The sequence below is a fragment of the Gopherus evgoodei genome, unplaced genomic scaffold, assembly GCF_007399415.2.
Source record: "Gopherus evgoodei ecotype Sinaloan lineage unplaced genomic scaffold, rGopEvg1_v1.p scaffold_35_arrow_ctg1, whole genome shotgun sequence".
Taxonomy (NCBI): domain Eukaryota; kingdom Metazoa; phylum Chordata; order Testudines; family Testudinidae; genus Gopherus; species Gopherus evgoodei.
The window spans coordinates 2,649,832-2,665,628 of NW_022060027.1; the positions used below are offsets into that span (position 1 = coordinate 2,649,832).

Consider the following 15,797-nt stretch of genomic DNA (forward strand, 5'->3'; position numbering starts at 1 on the left):
CCTCTACCCCCGGCGTCCCGCCCTCTGCATCAGCCCTGAGCCCCTCTACCCCGGCGTCCCGCCCCCCACATCAGCGCCTGGGCCCCTCTACCCCGGCGTCCTGCCCTCTGCATCAGCCCTGAGACCCTCTACCCCAGCGTCCCGCCCCCTGCATCAGCCCTGAGCCCCTCTGCCCCAGTGTCCCGCCCCCCACATCAGCACCTGGGCCCCTCTACCCCCGGCGTCCCTCCCCTTGCATCAGCCCTGGGCCCCTCTACCCCGGCATCTCGCCCCCTGCATCAGCCCTGGGCCCCTCTACCCTGGCGTCCCCTTGCATCAGCGCCTGGGCCCCTCTACCCTGGCATCTCGCCCCCTGCATCAGCCCTGGGCCCCTCTACCCCGGCGTCCCCTTGCATCAGCGCCTGGGCCCCTCTGCCCCAGCGTCTCGCCCCTGCATCAGCGCCTGGGCCCCTCTACCCCGGCGTCCCGCCCTCTGCATCAGCCCTGAGCCCCTCTACCCCGGCGTCCCGCCCCCCACATCAGCGCCTGGGCCCCTCTACCCCGGCGTCCTGCCCTCTGCATCAGCCCTGAGCCCCTCTACCCCAGCGTCCCGCCCCCTGCATCAGCCCTGAGCCCCTCTGCCCCAGTGTCCCGCCCCCCACATCAGCACCTGGGCCCCTCTATCCCGGCGTCCCTCCCCCTGCATCAGCCCTGAGCCCCTCTACCCCGGCGTCCCGCCCCCCACATCAGCGCCTGGGCCCCTCTACCCCCGGCGTCCTGCCCTCTGCATCAGCCCTGAGCTCCTCTACCCCCGGCGTCCCGCCCCCCACATCTGCGCCTGGGCCCCTCTACCCCGGCGTCCTGCCCTCTGCAATCAGCGCCTGGGCCCCTCTACCCCCGGCGTCCCGCCCCCTGCATCAGCGCCTGGCCCCTCTACCCCGGCATCTCACCCCCCACATCAGCGCCTGGGCCCCTCTACCCCCGGTATCCCCTTGCATCAGCGCCTGGGCCCCTCTACCCCGGCGTCCCGCCCTCTGCATCAGCCCTGAGCCCCTCTACCCCGGCGTCCCGCCCCCCACATCAGCGCCTGGGCCCCTCTACCCCGGCGTCCTGCCCTCTGCATCAGCCCTGAGACCCTCTACCCCAGCGTCCCGCCCCCTGCATCAGCCCTGAGCCCCTCTGCCCCAGTGTCCCGCCCCCCACATCAGCACCTGGGCCCCTCTACCCCGGCGTCCCTCCCCCTGCATCAGCCCTGAGCCCCTCTACCCCGGCGTCCCGCCCCCCACATCAGCGCCTGGGCCCCTCTACCCCGGCGTCCTGCCCTCTGCATCAGCCCTGAGCTCCTCTACCCCGGCGTCCCGCCCCCCCACATCAGCGCCTGGGCCCCTCTACCCCGGCGTCCTGCCCTCTGCATCAGCGCCTGGGCCCCTCTACCCCGGCGTCCCGCCCCCTGCATCAGCGCCTGGGCCCCTCAACCCCGGCATCTCACCCCCCACATCAGCACCTGGGCCCCTCTACCCCGGTATCCCCTTGCATCAGCGCCTGGGCCCCTCTACCCCGGCGTCCCGCCCTCTGCATCAGCCCTGAGCCCCTCTACCCCGGCGTCCCGCCCCCCACATCAGCGCCTGGGCCCCTCTACCCCGGCGTCCTGCCCTCTGCATCAGCCCTGAGCCCCTCTACCCCAGCGTCCCGCCCCCAGCATCAGCCCTGAGCCCCTCTGCCCCCGTGTCCCGCCCCCCCACATCAGCACCTGGGCCCCTCTACCCCCGGCGTCCCTCCCCCTGCATCAGCCCTGAGCCCCTCTACCCCCGGCGTCCCGCCCCCCACATCAGCGCCTGGGCCCCTCTACCACCCCGGCGTCCTGCCCTCTGCATCAGCCCTGAGCTCCTCTACCCCGGCGTCCCGCCCCCCACATCAGCGCCTGGGCCCCTCTATCCCGGCGTCCTGCCCTCTGCATCAGCGCCTGGGCCCCTCTACCCCGGCGTCCCGCCCCTGCATCAGCGCCTGGGCCCCTCTACCCCCGGCATCTCACCCCCCACATCAGCGCCTGGGCCCCTCTAACCCCGGTATCCCCTTGCATCAGCGCCTGGGCCCCTCTACCCCGGCGTCCCGCCCTCTGCATCAGCCCTGAGCTCCTCTACCCCGGCGTCCCGCCCCCCACATCTGCGCCTGGGCCCCTCACCCCGGCGTCCTGCCCTCTGCATCAGCCCTGAGACCCTCTACCCCAGCGTCCCGCCCCCTGCATCAGCCCTGAGCCCCTCTGCCCCAGTGTCCCGCCCCCCACATCAGCGCCTGGGCCCCTCTACCCCGGCGTCCTGCCCACGGCATCAGCCCTGAGCTCCTCTACCCCGGCGTCCCGCCCCCCCCATCTGTGCCTGGGCCCCTCTACCCCGGCGTCCTGCCCTCTGCATCAGCGCCTGGGCCCCTCTACCCCGGCGTCCTGCCCCCCACATCAGCGCCTGGGCCCCTCTACCCCCGGCATCTCACCCCCCACATCAGCGCCTGGGCCCCTCTACCCCGGTATCCCCTTGCATCAGCGCCTGGGCCCCTCTACCCCAGCGTCTCGCCACCCGCCCCCTGCATCAGCGCCTGGGCCTCTCTACCCTGCATCAGCAGCTGGGCCCAGCCCCTTCCCTGTCCCCCAGATCGGACCCATGGCCCATCTATCCTGGCATCCAGCCCCTTTCCTGCCCCCCAGGTGGGATCCATGGCCCATCTACCCTGGCGCCCTGCCCCCCGGATCAGACCCACGATCTATCTACCCCAATGATCAGACCCATAGGCCCCTCTTGCCTCCAGCAGAGGGTGGCAGACACCCTCACCCTTTTCCCCTCCCCCCGACACAGACACAGACATACATCTGCTTCCCTGCAGTTGGCTAAGCCAACACCCCCCCCCCACGCCTTGGCAAACACTGCCCCCCCTTCCTGGCTGGGGGAGATCAAAGCTCACCTGCCCCCCTCCCTGGCTCCCCTGCCCTTCGCAAGCAGGCAGCAAAATAAACTCAGGCTGGGAACAATGTCGCCTCTCATGTTAGCAGGGCCTTGCCGGGTGTGTGTGCACGGGAGGGAGGTCGAGGGGCAGCGAAAATCCTCTGAGTGAGGAGACCAGGATGCCTGGGTTCTTTCCTGGCCCTGAGAGGGGAGTGGTGTCTAGTGGTTAGAGTGGGAAGGGGGCTGGGAGCCAGGACTCCTGGGTTCTCTCCCGGCTCTGGGAGGGGAGTGGGGTCTAGTGGTTAGAGCGGGGGGGGCTGGGTGCCAGGACTCCTAGGTTCTCTCCCGGCTCTGGGAGGGGGAGTGGTGTCTAGTGGTTAGAGCAGGGGGGCTGGGAGCCAGGAGGCCTGGGTTCGCTCCCCAGCTCTGGGAGGAGAGTGGGGTCTAGTGGTTAGAGCAGGGGGGGGCGGGCTGGGAGCCAGGACTCCTGGGTTCGCTCCCCAGCCCTGGGAGGAGAGTGGTGTCTAGTGGTTAGAGCAGGGGGGGCTGGGAGCCAGGAGGCCTGGGTTCTCTCCCCAGCTCTTGGAGGAGAGTGGGTCTAGTGGTTAGAGCAGGGGGGGCTGGGAGCCAGGAGGCCTGGGTTCTCTCTCCCCAGCTCTGAGAGGAGAGTGGTGTCTAGTGGTTAGAGCAGGGGGGGCGGGCTGGGAGCCAGGACTCCTGGGTTCGCTCCCCAGCCCTGGGAGGAGAGTGGGGTCTAGTGGTTAGAGCAGGGGGCTGGGAGCCAGGACTCCTGGGTTCGCTCCCCAGCTCTGGGAGGAGAGTGGGGTCTAGTTGGTTAGAGCAGGGGGGGCGGGCTGGGAGCCAGGACTCCTGGGTTCGCTCCCCAGCCCGGGAGGAGAGTGGGGTCTAGTGGTTAGAGCAGGGGGCGGGCTGGGGAGCCAGGACTCCTGGTTTGTCTCCCGGCTCTGGGAGGGGGGTGGGGGTGGGGGTGGGGGTGGGCGGGAGGAGCTGGTTGGCTTGCAGACCCTCGCACGGCACCCAGCAGGGTCTGAGCCTGGCTGGGGATGCTGCTTGCAGCTCCTCTCGACCATGGGGCTGGCTGGGCCTCACCTGGGCACAGAGTCGCCTGCTCCAGCCAGCTGCCTGCCCTGCCCCATGGCAGCCCCACTCCCCCTGCCCCATGGCGCCCCCTTTCTTCTCCCTCCCCCTTTCTCTGGGGCTAGCTTGACTCAGCTCTTTTTTGTTCCCTGCATCTGGCCGCTCCCCCAGTTCACTCCCTCCCCCTTCTCTTCCCCCAGCCACCCGCCCTGGCGCACTGTTTGCCCTGCTGCCGAGGCATGACGGCCACGGCCGCACGATTCCTGGGCACAGCTCATGTCCGCTTTGGCTAAGGCCTAGCCAGGGGGCCAGCGGGGTTCCCATCCCGGTCCCAGCCCCAGCCCCAGCACTCCCCCTGCCAGAGCGGTTTGGCAGAAAAATAAACCACCAAAGACCCAGCGAGGGGCCGGGCAGACAGACAAACACCCTCCCCCTCCTCACAGCTCCCCCTGCTACTAACCACTAGCCCCCACTCCCCTCCCAGAGCCGGGGAGAGAACCCAGGAGTCTTGGCTCCCAGGCCCTGCTGCTCTAACCACTCGACCCCACTCCCCTCCCATAGCCGGGGAGCGAACCCAGGAGTCCGGGTTGGGCTGATATTTCTGTTGTTCATTTCCTTCTGGGGCAGGGGGCAGGTCAGGGGCTAGACAAACCCAGGAGGAACAGGCCCTGTTTGCCGGGGGGGGGTCCCCGCTGCCTGCTGAAGCTAAAATTACAGCCTGGGGCAACTGCCTCAGGGGACGTTTGTGCCCTGTCCCCAGTTACCCCCCGTGGGAGTCCCTGTCCCCGCCCCCCCCAGCGCACCGCAAGCACTTCCCAAAATTCCCTGCACCCGCCGGTGGCAACTCCCCGACCGGGTAGCTCCCCCCGGTAGGGCAGGCTGGGCGTGCCCCGGGGCAACCGGAACAGGGGGCCATGGCCCCCCCACTTTTTACCTGCCGCAAGGGCAAGCGACGGGGGAGGGGGAGAGAGGAGTGAGGGGGGGGGGTCTCGGAGGGGCGGCACGGCACAGGGCCCCCCCCAATTTTAGCACCCAGCCACCGCTCCTGATGTGCACAGCCGGTTCCGCCATGCGCCGCCGTGCGCCGGCTCCACTTCGTTTGCAGTGTAGCCGCGGCGTTAAACCGGAGCGGTTTGCTTGTGCAGACGACTCTGCAGGCGGCAAGGGGGCTGCTCCTGGGAAAGCCCATCGTGTTTGCTGAAGGGAGGGATTACTCACATACCCACAGGCGGCCCCCCAGAGCTGGGCGCCCGGCCAGCAGCCGCTGCTCGCCCGGCCTGAGTCCCAGCACAAACGAAGCACTGTGGGGAGGGGTGATGGGCCCAGTGGGGGGAGGGGGACAGCAGGGGCCAGGTGCATTTTCCCTGAGACCAGTCCGGGGAGGGATCTCTGGCTTGTTCCTCTCCCTGCGGTTTTGGTTTGTCTCTGCGGGCGAGTCACCGACATTTCGGCAGAAAGTTTTTCCAAGGCAAACGCCCTGGACCCAGGCCTGGCCAGGTCCCCCGCTCCCAGATGGCTGCCTCAGGGTGGCACTAAGGGGTACAGGTCTGCAGGGAGCGGGGCAGGGGCTCAGCAGGGGGTGCTGGGCTGCAGGGAGCGGGGTGGGGTCCAATAGGGGGTGCTGGGCTGCGGGGAGCAGGGTGGGGTCTCAGCAGGGGCCCTGGGCTGCGGAGAGCAGGGCAGGGGTTCAATAGGGAGTGCTGGGCTGCGGGGAGCGGGGGTGGGGTCTCAGCAGGGGGCGCTGGGCTGCGGAGAGCAGGCAGGGGCTCAGCAGGGGGCGCTGGCTGCAGGGAGCAGGGTGGGGGTCCAATAGGGGGTGCTGAGCTGCGGGGAGCGGGGTGGGGTCTCAGCAGCGGATGCTGGGCTGCGGGGAGCAGGGTGGGGGTCCAATAGGGGTGTCTGAGCTGCGGGGAGCGGGGTGGGGTCTCAGCAGGGGGTGCTGGGCTGCAGGGAGCAGGGTGGGGGTCCAATGGGGGGGCTGAGCTGCGGGGAGCGGGTGGGGGGCTCAGCAGGGGGCGCTGGGCTGCAGGGAGCGGGGTGGGGGCCCAATGGTGGGGGTGCGGGGCTGGGGGTGGCCAGCAGGGGGCACTCTCACCCAGCAGTCAGTGCCAACCCTGAGGCCTCACGATGGGCAATTTTCCGAGCCAACCGGAGATTTCCTGGTGCCGACGTTCCCTGGTGACAAGGGACGTTGTTCCCTGGCCCAGCAATGGCCATTTTTTCAGCTGGCTCCTTGTTTTCCTTCCTCGGTCTGTGTCTCTGGCACTGTTTATTTCTCGCGCCCGCAGCTGGCGCTGGGCCCGCTGAACCCAGCAGGGGTGTGCCCGCCCCAGCAGGGCCACCTCACCCTGCCTTGCGTTCTCGCCTTTCTCCTGGGGGTCTTTTTTTCCTAGTTCGTTCGTCCCTTCTCCCTCCCTCCGTCCCTCATGTTTTCAGGGGAGCCCCCTTCCTTCCTTTCCTGACCCCTCTGTCGAGCCGCCCGTCCCGCCTGCCCCGTGGCTGGAAGAACCAGGTCGCTCTCTGCAGCTCAGACAGAAGCCAGGAGCATGCGCCCCCCGCCAGGGGCTGGCCCGGCTCAGCCCACATAACCGACCTAGCAGGGTGCGTGGAATGCGGACAGAGCAGACGGCGCAGGCCAGACACACACACACGCCCGCCAGCCGCGCACACAACCCCCGCCCCAGCCAGGGCGCCGCCAGCCGCCGACCCCGCCGGACCCTGGGCAGCAGGGGGCACAAGGCCAGCGACAGGGGCGATCGGACCCCCCCCCCCCCAGCCCTTCCGCACGGCTTGGGGCTTGGAGGGTCGGACGAGAGGCGCACCGGACAAAGCCATGGACTGATAGATAGATTGATCGATCTATATGGGGACAGACAGACGGGGGATCTGGAGGACTGGCGACTAGGCAGACAGACTCTGCCGGCCGAGTGACATCTCCTCTCCTGCCGTCGGATCCAGCCCCGTGTCCAGCCCCCCAGCCATGGACCCCCCCTCCAACGTGTCGTCCCCTCCAACGGCTCGCTGGTGGGTGGGCTGCCGGAGGCGGCAGGGCTGAGCCTGCTGGGGGCGGCCGGGGCGGCCGGGAACCTGTACACGCTGGCAGTGGCGCGGGCTGGGGCCGTCCCCTCCCCGCTTCACATCCACATCGTCCACCTGGCGCTGGCCGACCTGCTGTACCTGGCCGGGGTGCCCTTCGTCGTGCACAACGGGCTGGCGCGGGACTGGTGCTTCGGCGAGGCCGGCTGTCGGGCCCTGCTCAGCCTGGACCTGCTCACCATGCACGCCAGCATCTTTCTGCTCACCCTGCTGAGCACCGAGCGGTGCCGGGCCGTGCGGCGCCCCTTCCGGGCCGCTCGCCGCTCCCCCGCCCGCCGCCAGGCCCTGGCCGGGGCCGCCTGGGCCTCCGCCTTCGCCTTGGCGCTGCCCATGATGCTGATGGTGCGGCAGGAGGAGCGGGCGGCGGACGACGGCCGGGTGCGGCGGCTCTGCGTGCCCACCTGGCACGAGGCCCAGTACAAAACCTACCTGACCGTGCTCTTTGTCACCAGCATGGTGGGGCCTGGGCTGGCACTCGGGTACCTCTACGGGCGGCTGGCGTGGGCCTACTGGCTCTCACAGAGCCAGGGGGTGCTGGGCCCCCGGCGGGGGCCAAAGCAGCGGGTCTTCTTCCTAATTTTCCTCATCGTCGTGGCCTTCTGGGCCTGCTTCCTGCCCTTCTGGCTCTGGCAGCTGGTGCCTCTCTACAGCCCGGGCATGGCTGCCCACCTGCCCGTGGCCACCGAGATCTACATCAACCACCTGGTCACCTGCCTGACCTACAGCAACAGCTGCATCAACCCCTTCCTCTACACGCTGCTGACCCGCAGCTACCGTGACTACTGGCGGGTGCGACGGGCCGGGCGCAGGGCAGCGCCGCGGGCACAGGACGCGGGGCGCTGAGCAGCCAACAGACCTCCACAGGTAGGGGGCAGAGTGGGAGAGGGGCACTGCTGGGGAAAGATCGCAGCACTGGTGAGAGGTGCCATGGGGTACTGCTGGGGGAGGATCACAGCGTTGGAGAGAGGTGCAGTGGGGCACTGCTGGGGGTAGATTGCAGCATTGGGGAGAGGTGCTGTGGGAAGATTACAGCGCTGGGGAGAGGTGCCACGGGGCACTGCTGGGGGAAGATCACAGCGCTGGGGAGAGGTGCAGTGGGGCACTGCTGGGGGACGATCGTAGCTTTGGGAAGCTGTGCCGTGGGGCACTGCTGGGGGAAGATTGCAGCACTGGGGAGAGGTGCTGTGGGGCACTGCTGGGGGAAGCTCGCAGCTGTGGAATCCCCAGCTCTTGTCCAGCCCTAAGCCAGGGGGATGGGAATGGAATGGGGTACAGGGTTTCCCCTCTAGGGGGCGCCAGCCCCCTTAGCAGCCATGTGTCTATCTCACACTGCCAGAGCTGGAGCTTGGATCGCGGGGGCGGGGGAAGCTGCTGACATGGCCCCCTCCCCCAGTGCCCTCACACATGCTGCTGGCTCTGAGCCCCCTTCTCTCTGCACCCCTAGGAGCGGCGCCCCCCTGTGGCAAGCCCTGGACACGGCCCTACCTCACCCACTGCCCCATGAGGACGATGCATCAGCCCCCAGCGACCCCTCGACCCCACGCAGCCGGGACCGGAGGAAAAAGGAATAGGCCCAGCAAGAAACAAGGCGCCAGGACTCCTGGGTTCTCCGCAGCCAGCTGCACTGGGAGGGAAGGTGGGGGCAGGTCTCCTGGGTTCTCCGCAGCCAACTGCGCTGGGAGGGAAGGTGGGGGCAGGACTCCTGGGTTCTCACCCCGGCTCTGGAAGGTGTTGGACCTCTGTGGTACCTTTGGGGACCCCTGTATGAAATGGATGTAGGGGGGGTTCTATGCCGGGGGGAGGTAACCAGAACCCCTCAGGCACTACCACAGTGGGGGGTCCATGCTCCCTGTGCCCAGCTCCAGGGATGTTCTGCCCGCGAGGGAGGTGCCACAAGCCGGCACCGCGTCTGCCTTTGTGGTCCTCAAAGAGAGACACCCCTCCGGGTCCCTCCCCCAGCTGTGCCAGCCCCACCCTGGGCCCACGGAGCTGGGCATGAGCCCTGCAGTGCCCAGGGGCTCCAGTGGCTTCGCCCTTGGCCTTGCCAGGCTGGTCCTGCTCTGCTGGGCGACGGGCTGTGGCTGGCACCAGCCTCCTGCCAGACAGCAAAACCAGGCACGAGCACAAGGGTTTTGGGGGGGGAGGGAGCATTGTGAGCCAGGACTCCTGGGTTCTCTCCCTGGCTCTGGGAACGGAGAGGGACTGGGAGCCAGGACTCCTGGGTTCTCTCCTAGGAGGGGAGTGGGGAGGAAAGAGCTGGGAGCCAGGACTCCTGGGTTCTCCCCCTGGCTCCTCCCCTGCTGAAACACCCTGCGCTAAGATTGTAACTTTGGTCTCTCTCTCTGGCTGCTGCAGTGGGGCCCAGGCCGAGTGCTGGGGTCCTGTCCAAACTCAGCTCCCCTGGAAACGCTGTGAGGGGCAGGCCCCAGCTTTTAACCCCCCCCCCCACACTCTGAGCTGAGGGTGTCAATAAACTGCCCGTCTCTCCGCATCTGCTGCGTGCGTCTTGCCCCCCGTTCACCCCCACTAGGCAGCCACGTGCAGCGAATCCGAGATGAATTTTAATAGAAGACACAAACCGGGGGGGGGGGGGTGTAAAACGAAAAGCAAACAGAACCCCCTGAACTCCCCACAACCTCACCCAGCCAGTGCCCACTCCAGCCCTGCCCGCCCAGGGGGGGAAACACCCCACAACGGCTCCAGCCCCAGCCACCTTAGGAGCCTCCATGCCCCAAATCACTGTGCAGAGAGAACAGCACGGGAGGGGGGGGGGGAAGGATCCAACCAGGGAGAGGGGGAGACCCCCACAGCCAAAGGCCAAGAGACGCTAGGAAAAGGGGGCCTGGCGGGGAGGGGATTGGCGACCCAGCATTTGCTGGAGAGGGGGAGGGCTTAGCAGAGTTTCCATTGCTCTTCAGGGCAGGGGGGGGTCCCACCGTTTGTTGGTTGTAACCCCAGGTGGACCTGCTAGGGTTTACACTGAGCTGCTGACGTGGGGAACTCAGAGGACCCGATCCTGGTGGGTGGGAAGGATGTGGGGCTAGATGGGCCTGGGGTCTGGTCTGAGGGACAGGAAGGGGGCGGGATACCAGGGTAGATGGACCCAAGGGGGGGCGGCTCCATCGGGCCGGGAGGGGGCTGATGCCAATGAGGCCCCGGGGTGCCCCTGATGGCCGGGCCAGAGGCCGGGGTGCCCCAGACGGGGGCAGGACCCAGCCGCCAGGGGTGACACATTGGCACCAGGTGAGGGGTCTCGCTGTGGGGCCTGGGACGGGATCTGAGTTGCGGGGGTTCAGCCCCAGGGAACCCATTAACCCTTCAGTTTCCTGCTTCTTCCAGGGTGTAGCTTGTGGGGGCGCCCTGGCCAGCGCCACAGCACAGGGGAGGGGAGGGGGTTGGGGAAATGTGCCCAGGTGGCCCCTCTAGTCCTGGGGCTGAACAGGCAAAGGGGTGGGAGGGTAGCTGGGTCGGGGAGATCCCAGGCTGGGGGTGCTGGGTCAGGGGGGCAGGAGATCCCAGACTGGGGGTGCTGGGTTGGGGGGAATCCCAGGCTGGGGGTGCTGGGTGAGGGGGAATCCTAGGCTGGGGGTGCTGGGTCAAGGGGGCAGGAGATCCCAGACTGGGGTGCTGGGTTGGGGGGAATCCCAGGCTGGGGGTGCTGGGTCCAGGGGGCAGGAGATCCCAGACTGGGGGTGCTGGGTTGGGAGGGACCTCAGGCTGGGGGGGTGCTGGGTCGGGGGGAAGGAGATCCCAGACTGGGGGTGCTGGGTTGGGGGGGGGCAGGAGATGCCAGGCTGGGGGGTGCTGGGTTGGAGAGGATCCCTGGTTGGGCGTGCTGGGTCGGGGGGGGGCAGGAGATCCCAGGCTGGGGGGGCTGGGTTGCAGGGGATTCCTGGTTGGGGGGTGTTGGGTCAGGGGGGATCCCAGTAGGAGGGAAGCCATTGCTGTGCCCACCTGGCGGTCAGACCCTGGTGGGGGGCATGGGGGTTATTCCATAGGAGATCCAGTTAGGCTGCAGCCCCCCCACCCCTCCAGGACTCCCGCTCTAAAGTGCTGCCTGATCCACAACCAGCCCCCAGCGTGAGGCCGGGATGGGGCCCACGGCCCAGTGCTGGGCCTGGCTTCATCGCTGCACCAGGGGGCCCGGTCCCGGGGCCCCTCATGGGGCAGGGGCTCAGCTGGGGGGGGCTGCGGCTGCTGGTCAGGGGCTGGAGTCTCTGCGTTGGGCCCGTCGGCCTCATCGTCTGAGACGCCCTCCAGCTGGAAGACCTGACGCACCGTGCGGGTGGTGAACGTCCGGGGGGTGCGCCTGGGGGGGGAAAAGGGGTCAGAACAGGCCATGGGCCCCCCACAGCACCCCCACCTGCTCCCGCCGTGGTCCCTAGGTCTCCTACCATCACCCCACCTGACCCCAAGGCGACCCCAGCTCCCAAAACCAAGACCACCACCCCTATCAGCCCATGGGTCCCCCCCACAACAGCACCCCATGTTCAACAGTGCCCCCCTGGTCCCACAGGGTCCCCCACAGCCAGCACTGGTGCCCCCTGCAGCTCTCCTGCACCCCCACCACAGCACCCGCACCTGCTATGGTGCCCCCAGGACCCCCCACAACCAGCAACGCCCTCCTTGGAGGCCCAACACCCCCCACAGCACCCACGCCCTACCCTGCGCCCCTTGCCAGAAGAGGCTAGAAATGACACATTCGGCCCCCACACGCCCCCAAGCTGAGTGCAGCAGCAGCATCACAGCAGAGCCTGGGGATTTGGGACACGAGTGACCCCCAACACCAGTACCTGCCCCCCACCAGCCGGCACCTGGGACTGCACTGGGGGGGGGAGAGAACTGGGGGGGAGGGGGATCCCACAGCTCAGGGGTGTGATGAAGTGGAATGTTCGTAATGTTTTCTCTGAGTGCTAGGTGGGGCCTCAGTTCCCCTAAGCGGTTCTCGAGTGTCGGGGTGGGGTGCAGAGCCCTAGGGGGCCGGTGCGATGGCGTCTGCACGGAGAAGGGCCGACACCGGTCTCCTCGCAACCGACGGCCTGGGCCCCTCCGCTGCAAGGTGCCGGCGAACGAGGGGATGAGGCAGCCTAAGGCCAGAGGAGGGGCTGGGGAAAGGGAAGGGGGAGCCCCGACGGGGCTCTGGCCTCCCTGGGGCCCCCCAAGACGGACCCAGCTGAGGGGTCCTGTCGTCTGCCCCTGCAAGCCCTGTCTGGGACTGTGCTTCTGTTTCACTGGCTGGCTGAGAGTCGTGGGGGGGCAGGGCCTGGGCTCCCCCAAACTCCCTGACAGAGGGGGGAGTTCCTGAGCTCAGAGGGGTTGGCAGTGGGGGAGCTCGGACAGGGGTACCCCAGGAGGGAGCAGAGGGAGCTCGAGGGGGGGAACTGCTGTTAGGGGGAGGGGAGCTTGGGGTGGGGGGACCCCAGAAGGGGGCAGAGGGAGCTCGGAGGGGGGAACCGCTGGTGGGGGGAGAGGAGTTTGGATGGGGGACCCCAGGAGGGAGCAGAGGGAGCTCGAGGGGGGAACTGCGGTTAGGGGGATGGGGAGTTTGGGGTGGGGGACCCCAGAAAGGGGCAGAGGGAGCTCAGGGGGAGGAACCGCTGGTGGGGGGAGGAGTTTGGATGGGGACCCCAGAGGGGGGCAGAGAGAGAGCTCGGGGGGGACGACCACTGGTGGGGGAGGGGAGTTTGGATGGAGGCCCAGGAGGGAGCAGAGGGAGCTCAGAGGCGAGGACCACTGGGTGGACGAGGGGAGTTTGGATGGGGGGACCCCAGAAGGGGGAGAGGGAGCTCGAGGGGGGACTGCTGTTAGGGGGAGGGGAGTTTGGGGTGGGGGACCCCGGAAGTGGACAGAGGGAGCTCGAGGGGGGAACTGCTGTTAGGGGGAGGGGAGTTTGGGGTGGGGGCCCCCAGAAGGGGGCAGAGAGAGCTTGGGGGGGGGACGACCACTGGTGGGGGAGGGGAGTTTGGATGGGGACCCCAGGAGGGAGCAGAGGGAGCTCGGGGGGATCCCCGTCCGTTGATGGCTCAGCCCCTTCCCCCTCAACACGCACACAAGCAGCCCCTCCCCCACAGGGCACCGGGAGCAGGCACTGCCACACAGCACACAGGGCTGGCATGTCGGGGGGCAGCAGGAGCCGGGGGGGCACGTACTTGCGCTGGAGACGCTCCAACTTGCTGAGGGGTCGGAAGAGAGAGAAGGAAACAGGAGAGACAGAGAAAGTGAGAGGGACAGAGACTTCCCCAGCCTGGGAGAGAAGGGGGCTAGCGGACACAGCAGGCTGGAGCGGGGGCGGCTGGGAGCCCGGACTCCTGGGTTCTCTTCATGGCTGTTCTGTAGATCCCACCCCCATCCCTGTGCCTCAGTTTCCCCTCCTGTGCTGAACTAGTGCGCATAGATGCCTTCACCTGAGCCCTGGTGGTGCTGCCCGGCTGACACCCCTTCTCCAGCACCAGCTGGCCCCCAGCAGCACATGGCCCCACCCCGCCCCGAGAGCTGGACCGACCCCCATCCCTGGGGGGGCTGACGGGCACGGCAGGAAGAGCTCTGGGGTCAGATGTGCAGGGCAGGATTTGGATGGGTGCCCAGTGCCCATACTGGGGAGAGCAGGGTTTCAACCCCCCAGCCCCACAAGGAGAGACAGGTTCCACCCCCCAACCCCATGAGGAGAGCCAGGTTCCACCCCCACAGCCCGCGAGGAGAGCCAGGTTCTACCCCCCCAGCCCCACGAGAAGAGCCTGGTTCTACCCCCCCCCAAGCCCCATGAGGAGAACCGAGTTCCAACCCCTAGCCCCGCGAGGAGAGCCAGGTTCTACCCCCCAGCCCCGCGAGGAGAACCGGGTTCCACCCTCCCACCCCCGCAAGGAGAACCAAGTTCCAACCCCTAGCCCCACGAGAAGAGCCTGGTTCTACCCCCCCAGCCCCGCAAGGAGAACCGAGTTCCAACCCCTAGCCCCGCGAGGAGAGCCAGGTTCTACCCCCCCAGCCCCGCGAGGAGAACCGGGTTCCACCCCCCCAGCCCCGCGAGGAGAACTGGGTTCCACCCCCCCAGCCCCGCGAGGAGAGCCAGGTTCTCCCCCCCCCCCAAGCACCATGAGGAGAACCGGGTTCCAACCCCCAGCCCCGCGAGGAGAACCGGGTTCCAACCCCCAACCCCGCGAGGAGAACCGGGTTCTACCCCCCCAGCCCCACGAGGAGAACCCGGGTTCCACCCCCCCCAGCCCCACGAGGAGAACCGGGTTCCACCCCCCAGCCCCGCGAGGAGAACCGGGTTCCAACCCCCAGCCCGCGAGGAGAACCGGGTTCTACCCCCCCAGCCCCGCGAGGAGAGCCGGGTTCTCCCCCCCCCCAAGCACCATGAGGAGAACCGGGTTCCACCCCCCCAGCCCCGCGAGGAGAACCGGGTTCAACCCCAGCCCCGCGAGGAGAACCGGGTTCCAACCCCCAACCCCGCGAGGAGAACCGGGTTCCAACCCCCAGCCCCGCGAGGAGAACCGGGTTCCACCCCCCCAGCCCCGCGAGGAGAACCGGGTTCCAACCCCCAGCCCCGCGAGGAGAACCGGGTTCCAACCCCCAGCCCCGCGAGGAGAACCGGGTTCCACCCCCCCAGCCCCGCGAGGAGAACCGGTTCCAACCCCAGCCCCGCGAGGAGAACCGGGTTCCAACCCCCAACCCCGCGAGGAGAACCAGGTTCTACCCCCCCCAGCCCCGCGAGGAGAACCGGGTTCTACCCCCCCAGCCCCACGAGGAGAACCAGGTTCCAACCCCCAGGTGCCCAGTGCCCCATCTGCAGCCTGGTGCCCCTGCTCCCCCGGTCACCTGAGCCGGTTGCGCAGCGTGGTGACCCTCGCGGTTCATGGACTCGGCCGACTCGGTTGACATCGTCCAGCTCCCGCTGCATGCGGCGCCGGCTGGAGTTCGCCCGTGACGCCTCCTCCTCCGCCTCCTCCAGCTGCCGCTTCAGCTGCTTCAGCCGGATGTGGCCCTTCTCCACCTGCCGGGCGCGGATGCGGGCAGGCTCAGCGAGGGCACCAGGGGGCGCCTGCCGCAGGGAGTGCGGGGCGCTGGCCCACACACGCTGGGGGGGAGGTGGGCATGGACAGGGGGCCGGGATGCGCCGTGTCGCGAGGAGCTGAGCAGGCCATGGGGCTGGGCAGGGCAGAGGGTCAGTGGGGGGTGCATGCTGCGGGGTATGGTGTCAGCAGGGGGGCGCCATCGCGACAAGGGACCGAGCAGGCTATGGGGCTGGCAGGGGGCGCCGTGGGGCTGGCCAGGGCAGTGGAGCGGTGGGGGTGCTGTGCTGTGGGGTACTGGGGGGCACCATGACACAAGAGGCCAAGCAGGCCATGGGGCTGGCAGGGGGCTGCCATGCGGCACGGCAGGGCAGAGGGTCAGTGGGGGGTGCCATGGGGCAGGGCAGGGCAGAGGGTCAGTGGGGGGTGCCATGCTGCGGGGTACTGGTGTCGGCAGGGGGGCGCCATGCGACAAGGGACCGAGCAGGCCATGGGGCTGGCAGGGAGCACTGAGGGGCATGGCAGGGGAGGGCAGGGCAGAGGGGGGATGCTGTGGGGCGGGCCCATACCTGGTCCTTGAACTGGTCGGCGCTCCGGCGCTCTTCCTCCACCTGCAGCACCACCTCCTTCAGCCGCTTCTCGCCCGGCGCACCAGCTTCCCCGACAGGATCCGCTCCCTGAG

At 68.7% G+C, this 15,797-nt stretch overlaps 2 protein-coding genes across 1 annotated transcript; one reads left to right on the forward strand and one right to left on the reverse strand.

Moving 5' to 3' along the window:
* Positions 1-15,797, reverse strand: part of LOC115641616 — a 147,818-nt gene that overhangs the window by 39,710 nt on the left and 92,311 nt on the right.
* On the forward strand, positions 4,250-9,210 carry LOC115641530 (urotensin-2 receptor-like). The gene is made up of 3 exons (XM_030544734.1): positions 4,250-4,288; positions 6,969-7,970; positions 8,551-9,210. The coding sequence occupies exons 1-2, from the start codon at positions 4,250-4,252 to the stop codon at positions 7,947-7,949; spliced, it is 1,020 nt and encodes a 339-aa protein (XP_030400594.1). The 3' UTR covers positions 7,950-7,970; positions 8,551-9,210.

What these genes read in the sequence shown, in the direction of transcription:
- LOC115641530 (XM_030544734.1), top strand. Translation starts at nt 4,250, where the DNA reads ATGACGGCCACGGCCGCACGATTCCTGGGCACAGCTCAT. An exon ending in GATTCCTGGGCACAGCTCAT is followed by an intron (nt 4,289 to 6,968) that starts GTCCGCTTTGGC and finishes CGTCGGATCCAG; the next exon opens with CCCCGTGTCCAGCCCCCCAG.